Here is a 24044-nt window from a genome sequence, read left to right as displayed (position 1 = left end):
AGAGGTGTGTGACAGGCTCTGACACGGAGCAACGTGCTTGTGCTGCTGCCGCAGTGCATCCCAGCAGGACACAACAGCACCACGGCGTTATCGGGATGTAGCCGGCACGTCCGCGCAGCGCTGCAGCACACGGATGCACCGTGGATCTGCTGCCAGCTTGGGGGCTGACATACCCGGGACAGCAAACTGCACCCGACAGAGCAAAATGACCCTTCCTTTCCAAACCTGTGAGCAGAGGGAGTTATGGCCGTGAAAGCAACGTTTTGCAAATCTGGAATCTGTGTGTGAGGTCTGTTGCAAGAGATCTGTCGGGCAAGGCACGCGTGTTCACACACCAGGCTGATAAGAGCTGTAGGGCTCAGTGCATTGTGGCTTATAGCATAATAGCTGATATTAATTCCAGATCCTCTGGAAAACTCGATGCTGCCAAAAATCGGACAAGAAACACATAGCTAAGCATTGGGATCAATTGTTATACAAAATTATGGGTTTGTGTATTCAATTTCTCAATATGCAAAGGCTCGAACGCAGCCTATTATAAATTTACTGGATAAGATGAAGAAGAATATACTGCAAACCAAACTGTTTTGTGGACAGTTAGCCACAAGAAGCCATACAACAATTTCAGAAAGCGAACTAAACCTCTTATAAGGGTGCATACATATCTACATCAACACACCCACCCCTCAATATCTATATTTATTTGCCATTTCCATTTGAACATGTATGTTGGGAAGCTCAAACAGGGCTCACAAATGGAATTTCTAATTGGACCACCATTTTTCTTTTCTGCAAACATAAAAATATAATTCACTGTCTGCCTCAGTTGCCTGTTACATAAAAACGAGCTATGCACTCGGTTGGAAGATTTTAGGTATACACTGATAAATAAAAGCCACATGTAAAGTCAGCCCACAGAAATTAAATCACATACATAGCTGATGTCTGAACAGGTCACACACGGCACTACAGGAGTCCGTGGAAGCCGCAGGAATTCTAGGGAGACTGTCTATTGATTTCAGAAGGCTGTGGATTGGATTCAGGCGGAACAGGACGTGACAGCCACCCTCCTGCTGTGCTGAGGGCACAGAGCACATCCCTGTCGCCCAGCGCAATCCTTCATCTGGATGCAGAAAGGTCAGCCTTCACTGTCCGATTCGATGGTTCAAAAATATTTTAAAATTTCTTAAAATATTTGTTTAACGGACAAAGCGTTATTCCAATCACGCAGTATTTCTACTCACAAAATGGCTCACAGTTTGCCCCTAGTAAGCAAGGTTTCCCATAATTCATTAACAAATATATAACCCTCCTTCTAAGAATCCTAAGCCAGTGCTGAATTAATATTCTCCTTCAACACAAATTTCAGGGATAACTCCAGCAGATAGCTATTGCGCAGATGACTTAGTAGCATACTATTTCATTGATATTTAAATGTTAACCATAATGAAGGCAATAAAACATCTATGATAACAGCAATTACTTCAGAACAAAGAAGGCCAAACACTGCAAAGGGCACTAATTGACAGTGAACTGTCTGCATTCCAGCCCGGCTGTAGCTGGGGGAATTTAACCTCTTTGGCTTTTGAGCGGGGACATTTTCAGGCAGAGGTGCACTCTAGAAGCATTCTGCAAACCTTTCCGACGTGCACAGGAAGCCTTTCCAGCAAGGATTTTTGAGAGTACGTGTCCTGACACACAATACAGCAGCGCTTTTGACGCATGAAGGGAAACACTAAATTCTGCTGCAGTCATCTGCTAGCTGCACCAAGGCCCCGGTCTCATTTTGATCCAACTAAGACTCAAATCCATAGAAACAGAGGCACAAAACACCAGGAAGCTGTGAGAAACACAAAACTTCCAGCATCTTCTGACTCCTCCAACGTCATATGGGGAAACTTGTATTCCGCTGGGTTCTCCCCAGCCTTACACCTCCCGCCTCTTCCAGAACTCAATATACCCTCGTCCCTTGAAAAAGCACTGTCCTCGCAGCTAGAAGTCCTCTCCCTGTAAACTATTCACATCCAAAATGCTGAATCAGGACACGGAGGTTATAGACAATATTATTTATGCCAGCAAACCTCCCACCTTGGGCCGTGATCCTTGGCAGATCTTGCAAGCTAAGCAGAAGCAGACTGCAGCAGTCCTGAGGATCCTCCAAGGACTGCTCAGAAGACACGGGACGTGGGATCAGCAATCTTCGAGGTGGTACATCCTCCACTGCTATCAGCCGTCACAGCCCCACCGACTTCAATTTACAACCCCAGAGGCACTGCTCTGCTACCTCACTCCCCTGCCCAGAGTGGTTAGAGGCACGCATGGAGCTGCTTGCTTCCTTCTGAAGAATAAAGATGATTTATAGCCCCTACTAGTCAGATTTTTTAAAGGAGAGAGTGCTCTACTCTGCAATCCTGTCACAATTTGAAAACAATTACTTATCTCCTTCCTCAAACTTTTTGTGCAAATTTAACTACATGTAGTTGCATTTCTGTTCTCTTCTGACTTACTCTAAATTCATGTACGCCACTGTAGTTCCCTGACAAAGAGTAGTTTATTCCAGGCTCAATGTAATTACATTAGTCATTAACCTATAGAAAGTACTGTCATGTGTGTATTTATTAAAATAACATTTATGCCTTATTCTTTACTCATTTATCCATCCTCCTGAATAGGAACACAGGTGTTCAGGACTAGACGAGAGTCAGAAATAATTATAGTCCTAATGCTAGAATGAAATCACACAATTTTTAAGGAAGATACTTTGGAAAATACAAAAAGGACAGGATTTAAATGTTGAACCCTACTAATAACACGAGTATGTTATTTTAAAAACTCAGGAACTTTCACGTTCTGTGGACTAATTCAGAGAGCAGAAATCCCAGGCTGTCAGCTCAATAGTCAACCACTCTCAATTCCGTAAATTACAGAGTACACTGAGGTTTTGCTTCTCTTACTTGGAATTCAATTAACGATATAATTTAGAGTATATAATGAATATCAGAATGCCTGGCGACTTATTAATCTGAAATAATTCTACTCTCATTAGAATATATCTGCCCGCTCTGTTCCAGTTAAGACATGAACCCAAAGGATCTTCTGGCAATGATGTCAGAAAAAGTCATACGACATAACAGAACTATCTGAAATATTAACCATTTAATTTCTTCAAGTAGTTCTTCAATAAGTACATTGTAAAACAGTAACCATCTTAATGTTTTCCAGTCACCTTTCAAGTTGGACAATACGTAGGAGGCTTGGGTTTTTGTTAAACACATAACACTGATGACAATACCACCTGCTACATCCCAGCTTAAACAAAAAAAAGTTAAGGTACCCTATTTTATCATTGGCAAGAGGAAAAACCATGATGCAAATGCCCATTTTTCTAAGTACAAGGCATTTTCATCATGTACATATAAATTACTAGCTGTGCATCAGTACAATACCCACAGTGATACTTCTTGTTTACAATCCGAGTGGGCTGAAATGAAAGGTGGAAGGAGAGACCAAGCGGTATGCTGAAGATGTCCTTTGTTTTTTGATGGTAACAGAGACTGATTTACTTTCACACTCCATTTCTGCAGCTAATCAAATTGAGAAATGATACGGTAGATTATATTCTTGATTAACACGTTTCCCCAAGCTTTAATAAGCATCTACCATAGTTACTAGGGGTCTGCTGTGCTGGTCATTCAAGGTTTTGATACATGCGAGGCTGCTTTTGTGTCACATTTGGCTGATCACAGGACATCGCAGCATTTGCAAAATTCTCAGAAAGAAACAATCAGAGACATTTATTGACAGGTAAATGGAGACAGAGATCTGAAGAGGCACCTGCTCATTTATTATATTTCTGGTTTTGAATGCCTTTTACGTTTGGGCACTAGAGATGCTTTACAGGCTTCTAGCACACGCGATTTGATAGCAGGAATCCCGCAAACAACAGTCCTCATTTGGCTGCACTCACTTTTGTGCATCTCTGGGACTCACTCTATGTTAAACAATGATGTTCATTGCCTTGTCCTGCTCAAACCTCTCCCAACACGCCGTGGAAAGAACAAGGTGCTGCGTGTTACCTCCCTCTGTGATAAATCTATATTTTGAAAGTGAGACTCTGAACTGGAGCGGAAAAGCCAAGGGGGCTGGCGGGGCAGAGCCGGCCCAGGCACCGCGGCGCTGGTAGCGCTGCCACGTCTGACGTTTCCTGCTGTCTCCTCCAATTACACCGCGGCTTTATCACAGGCTGCGCCTCGGCTCTGTGTGTAATCCGTGTGTTGTGTGGCCATAACACCATGTAATTGGGCCTAATGCAAGATTATTATCTCTGTGCATGCAATGGATAGCTACAAATGGTGCGTCTGCAGGCTTGTACCATTCCCAAGAGCGAATTACTGTCATGCTCCCTGATTACTGCTTCTCCCACAACCACCGTGGTTTCCAGGCTTCCTATCCCCAGTGCAACTATACATCCAGTAAATGAGACTGGCAAATTTATTAAGACTTAACCAAGGCATCTCCAAGCATAATTAAGCCTCTCATGTAAATAGTTTTCTTGATAGTATTATTTCCGTTCAGAAGTGGGTGAACTGATGCTAAGGAGGACTGAGCAGCTCAGCCCAGGACGCCAGTGGAGCTCAGAAGGGAACACAACAGCCTGGCCCCGGCAGTGATAGAAACACTTCTCCAAGACCCCAGAGATTCGGGTGAAGTGGAGCATTGGCAAATAAAAATAGGTGAAGGAACCTTTGCACAGTGTTGCTGTGGACTGACACAGTTGAATCCATGCAAGATTAGACATCTCCATCAGTATTTATGCACCTAAAGAAGAGGATCTTGGGGTCTGTCTGAAATAATAGAGATGAAAGATGAATATGGGTGACTGCAACAGCAGCAAAATTTAAAACTGACAGTGACAGGAGCATAGAGCGCTATGCTAGCAGATTCATATTGCTTTTACTCCTCATACCACCTCTCTCCGACTACGTAAAAAGCCACTGCAAATGGAAAAGAAGTTCTCTATTCCCGATATTCCAAAAGGGTTAGGCAAAGCAGTAACAGGTTTAGATTTCAGAAAGGGGAATTTCGATTAGATATGAGGGGAATGTTTCTTACAATAAGAAAAGGCAAAATACAGACGAGAGCTGTTCCAGAGCGTGCAGCCATCGGCAATGGAAGCCTGAGATGAAAGCCTGAACGAATCCCCCGCTGGAAGGGCATGGGGCTCGATGGTCCCGCCCTGGGCTGGGACAACACAGGACAACTTCAGACCCCCTCCAGCCCTTCCCTACCACCTAATAAAACTAACCAGCAGGGGCATTTCACCAATTCCAAAAAGTGAATCTAACTCTATTTTTAGTAGTAAAACCAAGACTCGAGTTCTACAGACTGCCATAATTAATGTTCGTCATTAACTTGGAGATTGTAGGGTAAAAGAAACTGTATTTTCAATAGCTGTAAAGAGCTATTTTTCACACAGGTCAGAAGGAATTTGCATTAAATTCAATATTTACTGCTTCTCATGGCCTCTAACAAAAAAGCAAAGAGGCTTTGGCACTCTGTCCCTCAGCGCTGAGCGCAGCCCTCACCCTCGACTTTCACGGCATCCCAGATTTGCTCGCTGGGGAAGTTCCAAATCTCAGCTGGGTCTCTTGGGAGTTTTGGCGAGTCCTGGGTGCCTCTTGTACTCAAGCCTCTGATCTCCCCACGGACCGTTTAAGGTTAAAGCCCAAAACTACGGCGTGGGCACGTCATGAAAGCAACTGATGCTGCACTGATTAATCCATTACTCTCAACCGTTAGAAAACATAATGATCTCACAAGGGGCCTTATTCAGTGACGTACAGCAGCAGAGCTCCGATCTGACACCGCAAATTAGCAGCAAAAGCAAGAACAGCTGGGTTTTTGTCTCAATATTTGTACCCAACTCTGAAATGAGTTGGCACTATACAAGGGCTATTTTTAAACACAATGTTAGCCCAGGCAGATAATCTTCTAAATAGTCTCCAGGTGACACGTAAAATCCACAGAAATAAATAACTAGTTGCCAATTTGTGGTTTCTGTACTAGTATTATTCTTTTGCTGATGGGTTCACAAATGTTCTCGTCACAGCAACATGAGAGGCTCTAGAATTGTTTACTTGGGAAGCTGACATTAGAAATATGACTGGTCTCAAGGTTACAGAGGAAAGAAAATGTTCGTTTTAGAAACGTATGAAAAAAATAAAATAAATAAGCTTAGCAAGGAATTATGCACAAAACTGCCAGCAGTGTTTACTGCTACAGTTGCCTGATTCTTCCCATTCTGGGGCTGATTTTAATTTGCGTATAACTGTCAGATTTTTACTATTTAAGCTTATTATAAAGGCCAGATGTTCATGGCAGACTTTCCCCCCCCCCCGACCTCTGCTCAGGGGAGTGAGATTACTTTCAAAAACTTCAGGCTCTGGGGAAACCAGGTTATTGCAATAATAATATTTTGTTTGTTGTTGGTTGTTTTTTTTTTTGTTTTTTTTTTTTTCCTGTTTTGCCACCCAGCAATAACCAGGGTACTCACATTTGCCTGTAGCGATAACTTTAGGGCATATTAACTTAAGTCCTGTAACTGCTGCGCTAACCTTCCCTAGAGCCGGGTTGTGTCTTGGCTGGGGTCTCGGGGATGGCGAGGGCAGGAGCTGAGGCTGAGAGCAGAGCAGAGGGCAAGGCAGGACCCGCAGCGAGAAAAAGGCCGGGCAAGCTATCTGGGTTGAGAGATTAGAACTAGGAATCGGTGCAAATGAGTGAAAGAGGCCAGAAAAAAAATCCTACAGGTCTGTACAATCAAAGATGGTACTGTATGTATACAAGCAGGACCAAAATTAAGGATTCTGGAGGTCTGTGTCCGGTGACTGATGCTGAAACCTCTCTAGTGTTATCTTTAGCCCTGCATTTACATTGTATGTGCATATCGGCATCATTATGCCCGAATTTACTTAGTTATACCAACACGCATATAAATAAAATAAGCTAAAACGAGATAAAGTAGGAAATAGAAGAACAGAATAGAAGCCAAGCCAAGTCAAGCTGAAATAAAATATAATAAAGGTTATACAGAGAACAAGGGTACACAGTTCATTTAGGTTGTAGACTTTGTTAGATGTTAAGCCAAGAATATCATTCACATGGGCCTGCATGAAATGTCTTACCGTTTCCCCTCAAAGAATTCTCCTTTCTATGTACAAAAAGACATACCATTCTCCCACACTATGAAATCACCTCTATTAGCTGTAAAAAATACAGAACCACTGGGAACAAGTCCAGTTATCATAATACCCAGACCAGTGTCCACTGAAGTCATTGCAATCCTGTTGCTGATTTCACCAGGGAGCGAATCTAGTCCCTGCGATCTACTTATTTAGGTCCAGATTTTCACGGCAGCTACAGCGATCAAAAATATAATTCTATTGTATTTCAACTCACCCACATTGAAAACCCTCTTGTTTCCTGAATTAATATAATTAAATTAACAATAGAATTGTATTACTTTAATATAAATTAATTGTTAAATAGATACACCTTCTTTTTTTTTTTTAGGTTGTATAAATATTTTTCTTCACAAATACAGCTCTTGGTGTTACCCAAGCGCATGCATGTCAGGTACTGTAGTCTATGAATTCTGTGCTACTCCTGCCAAAATCAATGGAAAGTCGATTGGCTTCTCAAGGCATACGGCAGTCTGAAAGCCTACCAGGGTGTATTTATGGAAAGGATGAAAAAGAATCAACAAGACAGAGTCAGATCATACAAACCTTCAGTTTGACGCATCAGTACTTCAGCAAGACAAATCATTTCTCAGACTCCTGCCTGAACGGTTGTTTCTGTTCAGTCCTTTCTGAAGCTAAAGCAGTCTTATAAACGTCATCCAATTCAAACTAACACAGTCCAACTCTATAATTTGAAAGGAGCAAACAACTTTGGCCATTTGTTCAGTCCGAAGGCATTTCGTGATGGACATTTCCAAGGTAAGAGGCTTCCGCATGCAGTCAGCTGAACGCTGCAGTTTTCTTACAGGACTCCACCAAAAGAAATTCTAAAGAAACTGATGTAATTTGGATCAGAAAGGAACAGCATCATTCTTCAAAACCATGTTTTAATTTGTCTCATCCCCAGTACACTGCGACCTTAATGCTATAGCCTCACGGTAAAAGCCTCTATTTTGATAATGAACATATCCTATTCATACTTGTCGGCGTAACATACCCAGGAACAGAAAAGCCATTCCAAGCGGCAGATGGAAATTAGTTGTCTTTTCAGAGCTAGAGAAAGTGACAAAAAATGGACTTGTGCGCGCATTGTAAGAGGCTGCGTGACGATACCCAAGCTCTTTGGGACAGACACCGCGCCGGGCTGCTGCCACCTCCCAAGTGCCGCAATGCGGCACAGCCCGCGGGACCGCGCCGGGGCGGGGAGGGGCGAGCCGGCCAACCCAGCCCTGCCCGCCAAGCACCCACACGGCAACAAACAGAACCAGCGCTTCAGCCGGAGTCTCTGGGCGCCAGCGCGAAAGGTTTTACAAAAGCCTTTTAGGCAGCAGGCGACTGGCATCCATGGAGCCCTGGGTTTCCGTGTCTCTCCAACAGCAGATCCACCCGCTCCTGTGGGCGAAACAACGGCCCTGGTCGCCCCGGCCGGGGCAGCCCCCGGTCCCAGGAGCCCCTCGGCTCCCCCGGCCATGGGCATTCCCAGCGGGAAGAGACCGTCCATGGCTCCGGCAACGCGCCAGCGGACCCGCTGCGGCACGGAACCACAAAGGCAACCCTCTGCTTTCGAGAGGGGAGGAAGAAAAAGAAGCAAATCTTTTAAAGAGGGAACTTCACCTCTGCTGCCGAAATCGCATCCTCAAAATGCAAGAGACGCAGACCATATTTCGGGAATAATTTTAGGTTTTAACAGTCTGCAATGGCCCTACCTGCAATCCATACATGCTGGAAATTAAGGCTATTACATAGGCTCATTTAAATCCACATGAATGAAACTGGGAACGCGGGACATACACATTCCGTGAATTTAGACTTGCACGTATGAACAGTTCTTAAAGAACAGTTACATTTATAGAGGAAAGAAATGTTTTGAAAGAACAAAGACAACACGTAGTTCCTAGACAAGGGCAATTACGCGTTTCTTGGTGAAGCTAGAAAGGGATCTGCTTTCCATCAGGAATTAAATGTTGACTTTATCTTCTAACAATACATTAGACAACGTTTGCACGCATCACACAAGGAAAAGGTCAATATGTTTAAAAACACATATCTTTGCAATTTTTAAACTTCTCCCAAACACCACCTGCCCATGAGAAGCTGCAATACCTGCTTATATGCATGCATGCGTATGCAATACAGCTAAGAAACCATAACAATTTGAATAGCAAATACTCACAGTGTTTCATTTGCGTTCAGTCCAGAGAGGGAAAAAACGGAAATTAAAATACATACAGAAAAAAATTCGAAGCACTCATGATCTGTTCGTGAATATTCTACAAGCGCAAGTAGCAGCTAAATAAAAGGAGTCAACTGTTCTCCATGCATGGCTGCTTCCCCGTAATAGCTGCATGCACACAAAAGAAAATATAACTACCATTAAGGATGGTCTATCCTAACAGTTTCAGCCTAAGTATTAGCTGAAGCGCCTCACCTGATTTCTAACGCCCTAGCCGTGGCCGGGAAGACGGGGTGTCTCGCAGATAAAATGGACCCAACCCTTTTAAGACACCACTGAAATTGCCCAAGGAGCCAGTAGGAAGCGCGGGTGGTGGCGGCGGGGGCTACCCCCTCCCCAGAGCCCGCCCAGCCCCAACCTCCTCCTGCACCAGCGGGGCTCCCGGCGGCCCCCGAGCCCCGGCGCAGAGATGCTGCATTGCGGCAAACATCCATCACGGGAGCCAAGTCCAAAGCCGCAAGCCATGAGCAAGAGCTGCTCTCCCACCCTCCCTTCTCCCAAAAAAAAAAAAAGCACTTCGGGCGACAGACACAATCTAAGATTCTAATGGTAAAAGACGCAAAAGCAAATCCAACTTCCCAACCTGGTGAACAAAGACCTAGTTCAGTACATGCTCCGACATCCTCTCAGCACAGCCATCAGCTTGTCTTCCACGATGTTCTCTTGTGTTCTACCCTCAAATAAATCCCCACCTCAGCCAGTTTGGTGCTCGCAAACCCCAGATTCCTCACACCACCCGGCACTGTGAAGATGTGGAATTTAAAAAATAACTGGCACTAGTGTTGGTTGTTTCCTTCAATGACTTGACGCAACCACCTCATTTGATGCCCTTTCAACTGACCAAGCTATTTTCTGAGGTATCTCTACAATGCTCAAGAGCAACATGGTATATACCGCAACAAAGGGTTCTGGATGAACTTAAAGCATTTTAAAATTTGTTTCTAAGGGTCTGCAGATGTCCTAAGCGTGGCCAGCCATCACCCATCCATACTAAACCAATGCATCGGCATTATTCACCCCAAAACTGAAACTCGGGAAATGTAATTCTACTTCAAAAGTATCAAACCAGTTAACGTGAAATTGCTTCATTTATGATAACTAAATTAACATAGAAATTGTGATTATTTGGCTTCAAATTACTTTAAAAATGTTTCATACTTCCATCCTTAATGTAGCTCTTATATTTTCTTTTTCTTCAACACAGAATTGGATACACTACATAAAGACTAATTTACACTAATTATATGCCTTTCTTTTTAAAGTTTAAAAAACTAATTTTCCTGATTTAAACATAACATACCTTCTCTTTTCATTATCTATGCTTACATACATATATACTTACACTAAATGCATAACATTGTGAACAGCAGGAAAAGACACTTCGATTTTTAGAACAGAGGCAGTTTCTAACTACGCTTTTTTCAGGTGCAGATGTAATTACCTACTTCAGTTGAAAGCTAATTCCCTACATATTAGTCTTTTGGTTTCTAATTTACTACGGATACAGTATTATTGTCCCAGCTAAAAATACTGAATAATGCTAATAATAAGTAGTTTATAGTACCCCGATCTCAGAAGCTGCAGTTTAAGGTTAAATACCTGACACAATGCTTGAAGTGGTAAACCAACAATTCTGGTACACAGAGCTCCCATCATAATTATACTCTCTCTCACCAGATAAATGAGACTTTTGAGTCCTCTCTTGCAAAGCGACTGGCTCCGGCACAGAGCCTTTGTCTGTGTTGCTGTACCGGCACAGCAGAGGGACAAAAGCGACCTCTGAAAAAGACACACCTTTTATATCCCCGCGGGTCACAAACAATATCTTTCCTCGCGCACAGAAAAGAAGGTAACCACCGCATGCTTTGAAACATTTTTTTGAAATCGTCGGGTTTTTTGCCGTTGTGGTGACTGACCCCAGAGCAAGCAGGAGTTCCCGCATTCACCACCAGCTCTGGACCCCGAATGGTGTCCAAGAGAATCTTGGAATGTCCTCGGTTGGAAGGGACTCACAAGGATCATTGAGAGGCTGAGGATGTGCCGGTGTATTTGACACGGAGAGCACAGAAGCCTGTGCCACACAGACACGCAGCCTTCACCCCCAGCCAAAGAGGCCTTATTAATGCCGACGGGATTACATCCAGCTACTGCAGCATCGTCATCCAGTTGCTTTGGGGAGTCACATAAACAATTAATTCCAAATTACGGCATAAAATGACTGCTCATCTACCTTGTACTTGTTACTGTCCCTCAAGAACTCTGTCATCACCTCAACTTTATCCGCAAGGAGTTTTATTCCCATCATAGTCTTCAGCTCAGCTTTTGGTCGAGGTGTTAAGCTGCACATCTGCATTAAATATACAGTTGAGTGTCCTCTGGATTAGGTCGTTCACATTCATTTGACTTTCAACAGTCAAAATGCTTGTTCTACATCTTTTATATTACTGACGAAGAAACTATATTAGTCAAAGGGGAGGGAGGGCAGGTCACAAGATGAGCAGAGCATGCAAATGAAACCATTAATATCATGGGAGAGAAGGTTTGCCAGAAATCTCTGTCTCCTGAAGTTGTGACTTCAGAGTCTCGGAGCAGTGACTGCAGCACCAATAAAGGGCTTACACCACACAAGCCATAAACCCAGGCTTCCTCAAAAAGCATATTGGTCAGTGATTCATGAAACTAATAATTCGAACCTGGCACTCCTCTTATCTTGATAGGTTCTGCAGCCTGCACAGCTCCAGGCTATTCTTAAAGGGAAAAAAACCTCTCCAGCCTAATGGGAGCAGGAAAGGAGAATGAGCACAGCATTCAACTACTACGTATGCTCCAGGAGAGGAAAAATCCATCTTTTCTAAATACATAATATAATTAGCTATCCGCACTGAGGACTGATAGAAACGTTCATCAATTTGCTGGGACATGCCTGGAATACTGCAGGATTAGCAAAATCATTGATCAATGAATTTATGCAAATATATTCTCCCCATAAAGAGAGAGTTACATTACATCTGTAACAGGCACCAGTGATTTTCAGAGGCCCTCTCTTGCCCACTCTTATTTTATCTCAGCTGCTCTTTGACAGAAAGCCTGTCACAGCGGTGCCATCTGGATAGTGTTGCTTTCACCGTGCCGTACTTCCAACCTCACATTTTGTAAGATGTTACAGAACAGAGGTTCTCTCAGAGTTCTCTTCCATATCTTGAGCAATGACACCGGATCTCCCACCAACACGTGTCAACAAATAAAACCATTTTTTATTGAGCACCCCACCTTTCCTCCATCAGTTCTTTATGCTAGTTATGCATCTCATTTCACTAGGGTCCGTTGGGGGTGCAGTAGCTTTCTAAAAGTTCTCTAGAAAAAGGCATTTCTGTAGTTAATCTTATTTCCAACTGATTCAATTAACAAAAAGCTTGTAATAGCAGCAGCCAGGTTCATCGGGAGCATTTCTCCCTCTCTTAAAGACCTGCGGTGATGCAGGAGACAGGAAGAATGGGAAGGGCATAAACTACTGGACGGTCTAGTAAGGAATGGAGTAAAGAGACACAGAAATTATCATTTGTCCACCTGTATACTCTGAGTGCATCAGAACGACTTTTGTTCTTCCTCTGGCATCACTACCTGTGATACAAGCTCAACCTGGAAAACTAGAGATACTCTTAGAAAAGCCAGACTCCTTGTATTTCACCTAACTGGTAAATACTTCAATTGTTCTTCTACTGCCAACAGTTACTCCCTTCAGTTCTGTTTTTATGACACGTATTAAGCACATGCTGACTGATGAAATAACTAAAGATTTTGAATTCGTTTTGCTCATTTACATATATTTGAGCTAACTTCTACCCTTGGGGGAAAACACACACACCAAAAAACCCCCAACCTACCAAACCAACCCCAAAATCCAACCATTTAAATTATGCTGTGCTCAAATATGCGTAAGTAAAACAGCTATACACAACATTTTAAATAGAAATCTCATTCTCATTATTGTATTTAGGTCCTTTGGTATCAGTTATAGGAACGCAATTGACAGAGTTCAAATTTGATCCTGATTGCCTCAACCAATCATAATTTCCAGCAAAACAGAGGAGGAAGTCACATTTGTGTGGCATTTTCAGGCTTTCGTTAAGCAATGACATCTCATATATTTAGAATTATGTCATGACTTTTGCTCTCTGACTCTCCAGGTTGGGAAAACAAATAAAATCTTCTATCTAGTTAAGACATGCCCAGAATAGCGTTTTGCAAATAAATAAAACTGACTACAGAACTGAGCGTTCAGCATACAGAAGACAAGCAAAGGAACAATTAAATCCTGGCTGTAGCACAAAACAACAATTCATGTTCAGAAAAGTTCTTAAAAGTTTGCCAGGACAAAAGGCAGTGTGTATTATAAGCACACTCATCCATGACAACTCTATCAGAAATTGCACAGATTATTCATTTTTTTATGAAACGCAATATTTTGTGACAGGAACATACTGGAAGCGGGGGATGCAGACACCGACCGGTCGGATAGATCGCACTCTGTCCTGAGAACGCAACTCGGTGCCGAATAAAAGTTTGGAAAAAGCCAGAGTGTGGCATGTGTAGTTGTGGGTTCTGGGCATTCGGTGTGGGGTAGGAAGAAAAGCGAGGTAGAAATGTTTGGAGAGAAAAGGTTCTATTCAAACACTGATGGAACCATTTTAATTTCTAAGAAATCTGTTATTTGCGCTTTAAGATTTTGGAGCCAGAAAGGTGTTGTGTTTTCATTTATGTTTACTATTTACGAGCTGAAGAACTTTTGTTTTTTAATAATATCAAATACTTAGGGCTCATGTGGAATGGAAGTTACGGCATAATTGCCATGGATATTCGGGTGACTGTACTTGCACTTCACCATTACTTGAGAGTGAATTATCACGATCTTTCACACCCAGTGCTGAATGGCAGACTCCTGCACACGTAGTTCGTTGCTACAGACTCAATGACGGAGTCAGTGCTCATTCATTTCAAAAAGCAGGGGAAAGCCTGGAAAGAGGATTTTCAGGCTCAGAGACATTACATGAAAGACCTACAACAATTAACATAACCAACAAAAACGAAAACCCCAAATCATTCTGTACGAGCTCCATACAGCAAGAACTCATTTGCCTTCTTTATAGAACATTATCCACGGTGCTCTTCAGATTAGCTCTTGGTATGATAAAATCTTTTGGGTTTGGGAATATTTTTTCCAGAAAATCTGCAATGAATAAAACGTCTTCCAGCTCCACTCCCTCTGGCTATCACTGTAAAGCAGGAGGGAAAACAACTTTTACAATATAAAACCAGGAAAGCGCTCCACCTAAGTTGCCAACAGAGACTCGTAATTCTTTCTGTCCTGTCCCCATGGCACAACTGCCATGTCACCACTCAGTTTTTAAGTTACCCAGTGAGACAAAACAATAATAAATTAAAAGGGTTTTTTGCTAAATTGAGTTTTGTATCTTACTGAGAAACAGATACTAAAACCACAAGTATTGTTCAGCACTTCCAGTCCGATGACAATAGCATGTGCGTTCACTCCATATGACTATATAGCTCGACTGAGCTCGTTGAACCAACTTGCAATTAATTCCTTTTATTCTGAGACTGAGGTGAAACTCTGAGCTCCGAGAGTTTCATCTCATATGCCTCATAATTTTGGAAATAAGGCTGTGGACTAATTTCTAATTTACGAAGGACAGGAACATCGTATCGCCACACACCATGAGGAATACTGGACAATTATTTGAAGAATTCTCTAGTTAGGTGGGGGTTTTGTGTGGTTTTTTTGTTTGTTTGGGTTGGGGTTTTGTGTGTGTGTGTGAGGGTTTTTTTAATAATCTTTAAACATGCTTACGGCTACACTAATACATATTTCTCAATAACACCGTTATTGCCAGGTATTGCCACAGGACATAACTAGAAATTAAGTAGAGCAGAAAACCTTCTTCTGCTAAAGATGACATTTTAGTCAGTGAAAGTTTCACGCCAATTTTCTTCAACTTTTCTACACATTTCTATTCCAACAGGTCAGAAGTTAGTTAATACTTTTGCCACTCTTTTACAAATACATGTCCCTTTTACATTTTCTTGCTGTTTCAGTGGTTGCACACACCTTGCTGTATCTTGGAACGCAAGAACAAACCCACCGCAATATGCTTTATAGTCTTACAAAAAGGGGAGAAGGAAGTATGTCAACAAGAAAAACCTCCGTTTTGTCGACAGATGAAAACCAAAACTTTTATGGGAAGCCATAGAGAAAACCTGACGCAAAAATGAGCAAAAGTAGCCCTGATGCAGAACTACCAAGAGAAGATGTTTAATTAAATGTGTCAGTTCTGTGTGTCATCGCTCAGACAGTATTTTCACCTTGCTGCAGGGACAAAGACAATCAACGGAAGGCACCAAAGCACTTTATACTAAACACTTTTGCAGCTTTTTAACCCAAAATTCAGAGTCACCAGTAGCACCTGCATTAAGGTCTCCATAGGTCAGAGCACAGCAGCAGGGGCATCTTTGGGGACATTTCAAACACGGAAGCTCCTAAACAAAGAGGTGACCAAAAGCCAGTGTTTGCATTGGGAGCGTTGGAGTTAGCGACTCATCGCACCGTCCCGAGGACTGGAATTAGCCACAGATTTGCTTATCCAACGTAGGAAAAAGAAAACAAGTAAACGAAAACGGTTTGCTCGACCGGCAGAAATAAGTAACACGGACCACGGAGCGCCCTTCATTGTGACTTCATTGCACGACTTCCTTCTCTTCCCATGTCTATCAGATCACCAAGCTCCTTGAGGTCAAGGTTTTTGAGGAATTCAAGGGGAACGAAAAGTGCAATCCAGAAACCACGGTGCTTTAAAATAGCATTTGTGTTTGGTTTTTTTTTTTTTTGAGAAATGCTAAGCCTTTTGTCTCTGCTCCAAGTTATCTACAGAATATAGAGTTCTGTAGACAGGTAGGTGTGCAGAGAAAAGATGTAGAAAGGTAAATGTTTGATATCAGAATGTTCACAAGATTTCAGTAAGATAAAGAACAACTACATTATTTGGTATCCCGGCAAACTGTTCAAACGGATAATTAGATTAATTATTGCCAGAATGATTAAATATTTTCTACAGATTGCATTATAGGTTAAAATATATCTGCACAAAATATATAGTGGCTTTGAAAGGATGAACTTCATTTACACTTGTCAATATTCTTTGATCGTTCAAATTCCTTTAATTTTTAACATTTATGACTGCTTTACAGCTGAAGATATTATATTCCCCAGGGCAATACGCAGATTTATTTTGATAGCCAGATTTAAATGTTCAAACTTTCTTTGAAGAAAAACTTGGTAGAAAATTCAAATTAGGTTGGAAATATGAAGCTCACATTTTGTGACTGCAAGAAGAATACCTTTAGAAATAGATACTATCAATCTATTTTCTCATCTTTTAGAACTAAGATTGATTTTTCCCGTAGCAGTATGTCAGTGCTGAAAATTAAAAATACATTAAAGAACTGATTATGATTTATTTTCTATATCCTCCTCTTCTCCCACCCACAAATAACTAGCATAAAATTAAGCAATTAAAAGCAGGGAGATAAATAAACCAGTTCAACATCTACTACATGCTGGGGAGGAGGAATGCATTCCCAGCAACTTTTTCAGAGCCTGCAGAACTCGGTGTATTACAAAAAAGGCTTCATTTATTGTCCAGTCTATTTTAGTGAAAGTTATAGCACAGTCTGCTCTCAGGGGAGGACTGATTCACTCTCTGCGGATATGGAAAACCAGTCCATTAAACAACAACAAAAAAGTCAATTTTATAGGAGTTCCTGATTTTTTTTCTTTTCTGTCTTTTTTTCACCCCACAGTAGACTTTTCAATCTGACAGGCGAGTAAAAGTTTATAGCAGTAACACATTACTTTTCCTGAAAAGTGCTATTAATGTAGAATTCAGACAATAGTCTTGATGAGTTCCCAGATAAGAAACTCTGCAGATAGCTCCTGCTAGCTCGGTGCGAGCAACACAACACCCCCTAATCACTGCCAGCACCCCAGCCCGGGAGAGAGAGGGACCAAAGGTGTCCCAGCCCAACACGCAGAGCCACCCCCAAGGTCCCTCAGGACGCCAAACCTGCTTCTGCCGAAGCCGATGGCCAAGCTCCTCTGAGCATCACCACGAGGTGGGCAGGGCCCTCGGGGAAGGATTCCCAACATTATGGCACGCGTGTTCGGATCGCCGCGGTGCGCGGCACGGCGCTGGCTGTACCGCCCGGTGTCCCGCCGTGCTCAGAGCACGGGCGATGCCTCCGGCTGCCCGATCCCCAGCACCGCGGGAGGCAGATGCCGAGCGTAACCATCTACCATCGACTGTCTCACACCGTGTAATCTCACGGCAAGCTTCTCCGCAGTCTGCGCAGGCCTTCTCTGCTGTATCTACACGTATTCTGTTCCAGTGCTGGACCGGTGTGAACTCCAGTTTGGAAGCTGAGGGTTTGAATTTTGGTTCCCCCACGGCTCCCTCTCCATTTTGGCTAAGGACTGCGTGCTTTCACAAGGATTAACACTTTCAGCTTTGCAGCATTAACTTTCAGGTAAAAAGGAAAGCTTTCTACCAGTTCATATAGTCAAAAGCTATTCCAGAAAAGGTCTCTAAGCGAACAAGTAACTATTAGTAATAAGCAAATTATCTGCTCAGATCCTGAGTCCTGGGTAACATAGGATTTTACATTACAATGATAGTGCTCTAAATCTAACGTGCTTTATCTCTGTCAGAGTCAGCTTTCACTGTCAAATCCTTCCTTTCTTTTTTTTGGTCTGTGTGGTAGCATTAACAGCTGACGTGTAAAGTTTGTGGTACACGAAGAGCACATCGTGGCGTTACAACATTTCAGCCCTCAGAGCAGGATCCTCCCCAAAACCAATGACTGCACCGAACAAGCCTGCCAAACGCCCGTCTCTCCTCCCTCTTACACACCAAACACCTTTCAGACAGCTTTTTGTCTAGGGCGATTGTCAGATCTCTCATCATATTGTTCCCCACGAACCTGTTACCCGACATCAGGCAGACCTGGCCGGGTTTCTGGCTGCAGAGCACACGTCGGACGCACTCGGAATCCCGCTGAACCCCATCTGTTCCACGCAGCAGCGAGCGCGGCACCGTCCCTGCTCCTCGGGAGCGGCGGGAGAGAAGTCGTCTATTGTGGCTTAATTAGCAGTAACCCCAGCCCGGGGGAAGCGTGAGCTTTCACTTCGCTGCCTACGCACCCGGCCTGAGGTGGGCAGGGAGGATTTCAAGCCCCCAGAGTCACCCAACACCGCAGCCCGGGCAGAGCCCCCCCCGCCGCCCCGCCGCCAAGTCAACTCACAGGATCTCCAGGTCGCGCAGGGCTCGGAAGGCTCCATCTTCGATGCAGCTGATCTGGTTGTTGTCCAGTTGCCTGCAGAAAGGAAGGGGAGAGGATGAAGGCTGGGGCCGGCACGGGCAGAGCCGCCTCGGAGCGCCGGGCTGGGGGCTCCCCCGTCACCGAGGTGTCCCCTCCGCCCCCCGGCAGCGCCGGCTCGGCCGCCACGCCGCTCCCCACGCCGCCGCTCCGCGCGCTGCCGCCTCACAGCGCGGCACGCCACCGCGCACTGGAGCCCGGCAGGTCTCAGTAAATATTAATTGCGCCTTTTTTTTTTTTTTTTTTTTTTTAAAGGCAGAAGGGAGTAATTTCATTACATTAGGGCATCCAATCCATTATGAGCTTTTACCGTCATGTCACTGAAACAATTTCATTAAGCTAAAGGCCTGTAAATCATTGGAGGTCACTGGGCTGCCCTCCGTGACCTCCCAGAAAGCCTTTTCTTCTTTCACTGGAAGTTGGAGTCCTCTGTCCTGACAGTACTAAATCTCCAGGCTTTATCTGCCCGAGAGCTGTGAGAGTGCATGGGGAATATACCAATTCCAAATTAGACTCGACTAATCTAATTTTATAGTCTTTTTATTATTCTAAGCACCAAATGTCTGTGGTGGTTCGATGCCTCTCTGCATTGTTACTGGTCCCATCTGGTAGCCCGTTCTATTGAAAGATTTCTGACTAAACACAGATTCTGTCTAACTGCATCAGGGAGAGCAATCCAATGACAGAAAGCATTATACACATGTACACTTTAAACACTATTTTGCTTCAAAATGTGTAATTTAATATTTGGATGGCGGAGTCCTCTCATTTGTCTCCCTGCGTACGCGATTTAAATATGTTTTACTATATATGTGGATACAGCAGTGCCTCCACATCTGTCCCTTTTGCTTAGAAAATTAAAGTTATAAGTCAAATTTAAAATTCAGTGATTACATTTTCTGACATCTGATCCTTTAAAGTTCACGCTTAGAGAAATAAAATTATGTACCTACCCACATGTAAATACAATATCTGCATCTCATAAAAAATAGAAGCAGGCTCCTGACTCTATATTATACTGCCCTTTGCATAGCATACACTTTAGATTTGGCGAGGCAGGGATCATTTGTCCTGTGTGTGTAAAGTATCATGAACAAAGATCCCAAGATTGTATTGCAGCTTCCGGCTGCTATCACAAAATAATAAATATATATATGCAGAAATAGCAAATACATTACACTCATAAATAGACAGAACACTACAGTATCATTACAAAACCAACAAAAACCAAACCAAAGTCTCTTTGGGGTAAAGAGCAGAAGGCAATACAAAGGTTTAAATGAAGCAATGGTAAATATAATCTTTATGCACCCCTTTAAAGATTGAGTTTGGTCTACTAACATTGAACATCTTGAATATGTATATACTGGAAGACTACGGGCAACTTATCCTTCGTAATGTAGTCTGGTCTCATCTTGTATGATTTAAAGTGCGTGAAAGACCATACACACTATAAGGTCTACTAAAAAGCTTAGCAAGCATAAAGCCCAGCTATGGTTTCTCATAGGTCTCATAACTTCGAATAACATGCTGAATTTGACATAACTTCAGCAGACTGACAGACACAGAGATGTACAATAATCCAAAATTGATTTTTCTGTAGCATAAGAGTTCATGCATAGTATATATACATAAGTATATAAGTATACACGTACATATTTATTTATGTTCTTTCTGTTTCTCCCACCACCTAGCAAAGATGCTAAAAACTATCTATTTTTGACTGCTGGAAGGACCAGGGGTTGCTGAGTGGCTTCTTCCAAGATCCCTGTTTAATTGTGTGGGTTGTTAAATATTTGTTGCTCGAACAGAAAAAAAATGGTGCATTTCAGGCAGAATAAACTTAAAATGAGTTAAATATAACGCTGGTTGCATGACTAAGTACTTCGCACTTCAGTTGGCTTTATTAAACACAAAGTTGGCACATGTTAGCATGACGAAGAGAAAGGCACAACTTGAGAACCACCTCTGTCTTGCACAGAAAGTACTATACATTGCCTATTTTTATTTGAGTTACACTATAATATTGATTTTTCTGCCAAATAGACTAAAATAAGCAAATAAACCCAGAGTGCTAGTCAAAAAGCCTTCTGATTGAAGGGCTTCCTATGCAGTGTATTGGGTTTTTCAAAAACCGCTACTCTCATAGATTGATTTTTGTTGAAAAAGCGTAATGACAATCATATTTCTATAGGTCCAGCCATGCTAGCGCTAACAACCAAGTTTAGTCCGTGTGATTCATCCCCAGGACCACAGCCAGGGAAACCTCCAGGTGCCCAGAAGACACGCACTTAGCAGGACAGCCGGTAAATAGGGAAAATATCCCTTAGAGATAGACCCTGATTTTGCCTGCCCCATAGACTCGTTCCATGCAGTCCTTGGAGACATCTGCATGTTTAATGCTGCTTTGTAACAGAGCTCACGACTCCTGATATCTATCATGCCAAAACATTCACATCTGTGTTTAAAACTCTAAGCATGAGAATTTCTTCTCAAAAGGAACAGAACTATTGGTTGCCTTAAAACCAAGCATGACTGTTTTTAAGACCCTTCAGCTCCCCATTTATTTCTCTATGTGTAAAGATGGAAATTCTATTTCTTTGCATCTGTAGAGCACCCTGGTGAGTGGCTAAGCAGAGACTAGAGATTCGAGAGTCTAAAGTATAAACAACGTCTTCCTGCCAAGACCATGTGCTTAAAGTTTTGAGAAAATCTCAAGTAAAACTATACAGAAAGGCAAAGACAGGTGTTTGACACATCATTTTCTACCCATGAAAACACAAATCCTGAGATGTGGGCTAGCAGCCAGATCACACACTCAACGTGGGTGCATGCAGCTTTTCAACGTGCAGAACAGACATGGCTACCACTTGTTGAGAACATCTTACCGTAATAAAACTAATCCTATGCAGATTAAGCAAAAATTCAGCCTTAAAAAAAAAAAAAAAAAAAAGGAAAAAAAAATCAGTATTTCAGAGCAGGTGGCACATACATTTCCTTGTGGAACTTGCAACACCGCTCTCATTTCTTCACTGCTGCCATCTGAATGTGCTCTCACCCACACTCCGAGCTACCTGAGACATGGATCAGCTGCTCCAGCCTTACAGGTGAATTCAAAAAGTGGTCCCGGCCAGCAGAAGCATTTAATCAGATTTAAATGCCATCTCCATTTGTCAGTGTTCATACCCTTTTCTAGAGGATCTTTTCCTCCTCAATACTACAAACAGGATGTTATGCATGTAATGGTGTAATGTGATGGTGAAAAAAGGTCAGATAAAACAAACTGAGGTTTAAGACATAGTTTTAAAATGGACAAAGTCAGTTTTTACGCCTCCATTTCCTCCTGCCTTTTGAAGGAATACAGCACTTAACTCAGACTTCATCTAAAAATATCAAGTGATTCAACTGCCTCTGAAGAAAATAAGGGTTCTCGCGCAGAAAAAGCGAGCTTCTATATTTAAAAGAGGCTAAAGGATGAATGAATCCGCTATAAGCGAGCTGTGTGAAATAGCCATGCCATCCGTGTAGCACATTATAAGAGCTACAAGTCAAGACAAGAACAAATACATGCAGCCAAACTTTGAGCTTCCAGCTTTTTGCTAAGTGAGACGGATATCTACCTTTTCCTTGGGTTAGAGCGTTTGGGTGAAATGCCGCACCTCTCGCGCATCGCACCCGGGCTGGGTGATGCTATCAGAAGGTTCTTGCTCCAGTGTCGGTGAACCAGCAGCTCGTGTGCCACTGAACCCCGCTGTGAGCCAGCCCAGGGCTGCGGGGACCCCAGGTCTCCCCGACAGGCCAGGAGCAGCCGGGCAGCACCGAGGGGCACAAAGAGCAACGCCGGCATCTCACAGAACAGAGCGAAACACTCAAGCACGGAAAATACTGAATGGGTACAAGGGGTTTAGGTGAAGCGTGACACAGACAAATGCGTACAAACAACAGGAGAATTTAGAAAACTGTTTGGGGAAAAAGGCATCCTTCATAAGGCAGAGCTATAATACATCATGCCATGTGTATTATTATAATCTGACTCTAACCATGACCCAGTAGTCTCAGTTTTTATTAAAAAGCAGGAAAACTATGTGACTAAATTATATGCAACTGATTAATCATTGTCTATCTTTACAATTGATGCTTTGAAGAAAAACACTTGGACACAAATCACCTTTCTATGAAATGAGGAATAACGCTGCATCCTATTAGATTTATATCACCGGACAGCCTATGGTTTGGCCAAGACACGGCTTTAACTGACAGGGTAGAACTGCGGCTTATCCATTTACATTTGTACATTATCTATCATACATGAGAGTGAAATTTCAAATAACTTTTGGAAGGAATAGGATTTTACAATTTTCATATTCTTTTGCCATTTGAAGCAATTCTTTAAATACCAAGGCTTGGAGGTTTTGCTCACAGCAAAAGCTGATGTAGTTTTTATCTGGATTTAACTGGATTTACTGGATTTAACCTTAAAAACAAACAAGCAAAACACTCCCCACAAACAAAAATCCACTGTTCTAAAATATTAAAGAATTTAATTGATCGGGGTAAAATTTTCCAAAACTGAAATAATCTAATCTTTTACTAACGTTAAAAGTTAGTTAACGTTCAAAACCCTACGTTTATATTTCTAGCAACGTTTCTTCATATTATAACAACTAACCTGAAGCTGTACGTAAGAGTTGTTGGTATTTTTGCTGCAATTAGCCATACTCACATTCAGGAAGAAGGGGTCATTCAAACATCAACATTCTCAATAACAAACTACATATTTGGTGTCTTATACTTTTTTTCAGCGAGGGATTTTTTTTTTTTTACATTTACAAACATTACCAGGGCAATGGCAATGCTCAAATGTTAATCTGCTTTTTAATTATACTGTGACAGGAGTTTAATTACTGTAACCTCTTCATATATTTTACCCAGAATCTAGTTAAATATTCAAATAAAAGCCTGTATTAGCAAGTACTGTCATATGTACTTTTCAGATTTCTTTCTTGGTCATATTTTACATGTTTAGTATAAAAAGAAGTGCAAGAATTGTTGCACATTTAAGAAAGTTCTACTCTTACAGATACAAAATTACTACTCGTATAAATATCCACTGCTACAGATCCAAGACT

General features: G+C 42.4%; 1 protein-coding gene across 3 annotated transcripts in view; it reads right to left on the bottom strand.

Moving 5' to 3' along the window:
- SLIT3 (slit guidance ligand 3) overlaps positions 1 to 24044 on the bottom strand; it is a 499513-nt gene that overhangs the window by 199731 nt on the left and 275738 nt on the right. For all 3 annotated transcript variants that reach the window (XM_065643840.1, XM_065643839.1, XM_065643841.1), the window contains one exon: positions 18841 to 18912. In XM_065643840.1, coding sequence (XP_065499912.1) covers positions 18841 to 18912 — 72 coding nt within the window. The remainder of the gene's footprint in view (positions 1 to 18840; positions 18913 to 24044) is intronic.

This window comes from Caloenas nicobarica, chromosome 13 (genome assembly GCF_036013445.1).
Source record: "Caloenas nicobarica isolate bCalNic1 chromosome 13, bCalNic1.hap1, whole genome shotgun sequence".
Classification (NCBI taxonomy): domain Eukaryota; kingdom Metazoa; phylum Chordata; class Aves; order Columbiformes; family Columbidae; genus Caloenas; species Caloenas nicobarica.
Note: the sequence above shows the minus strand (reverse complement) of the source record. Positions and strands in the feature narration are given on the sequence as shown.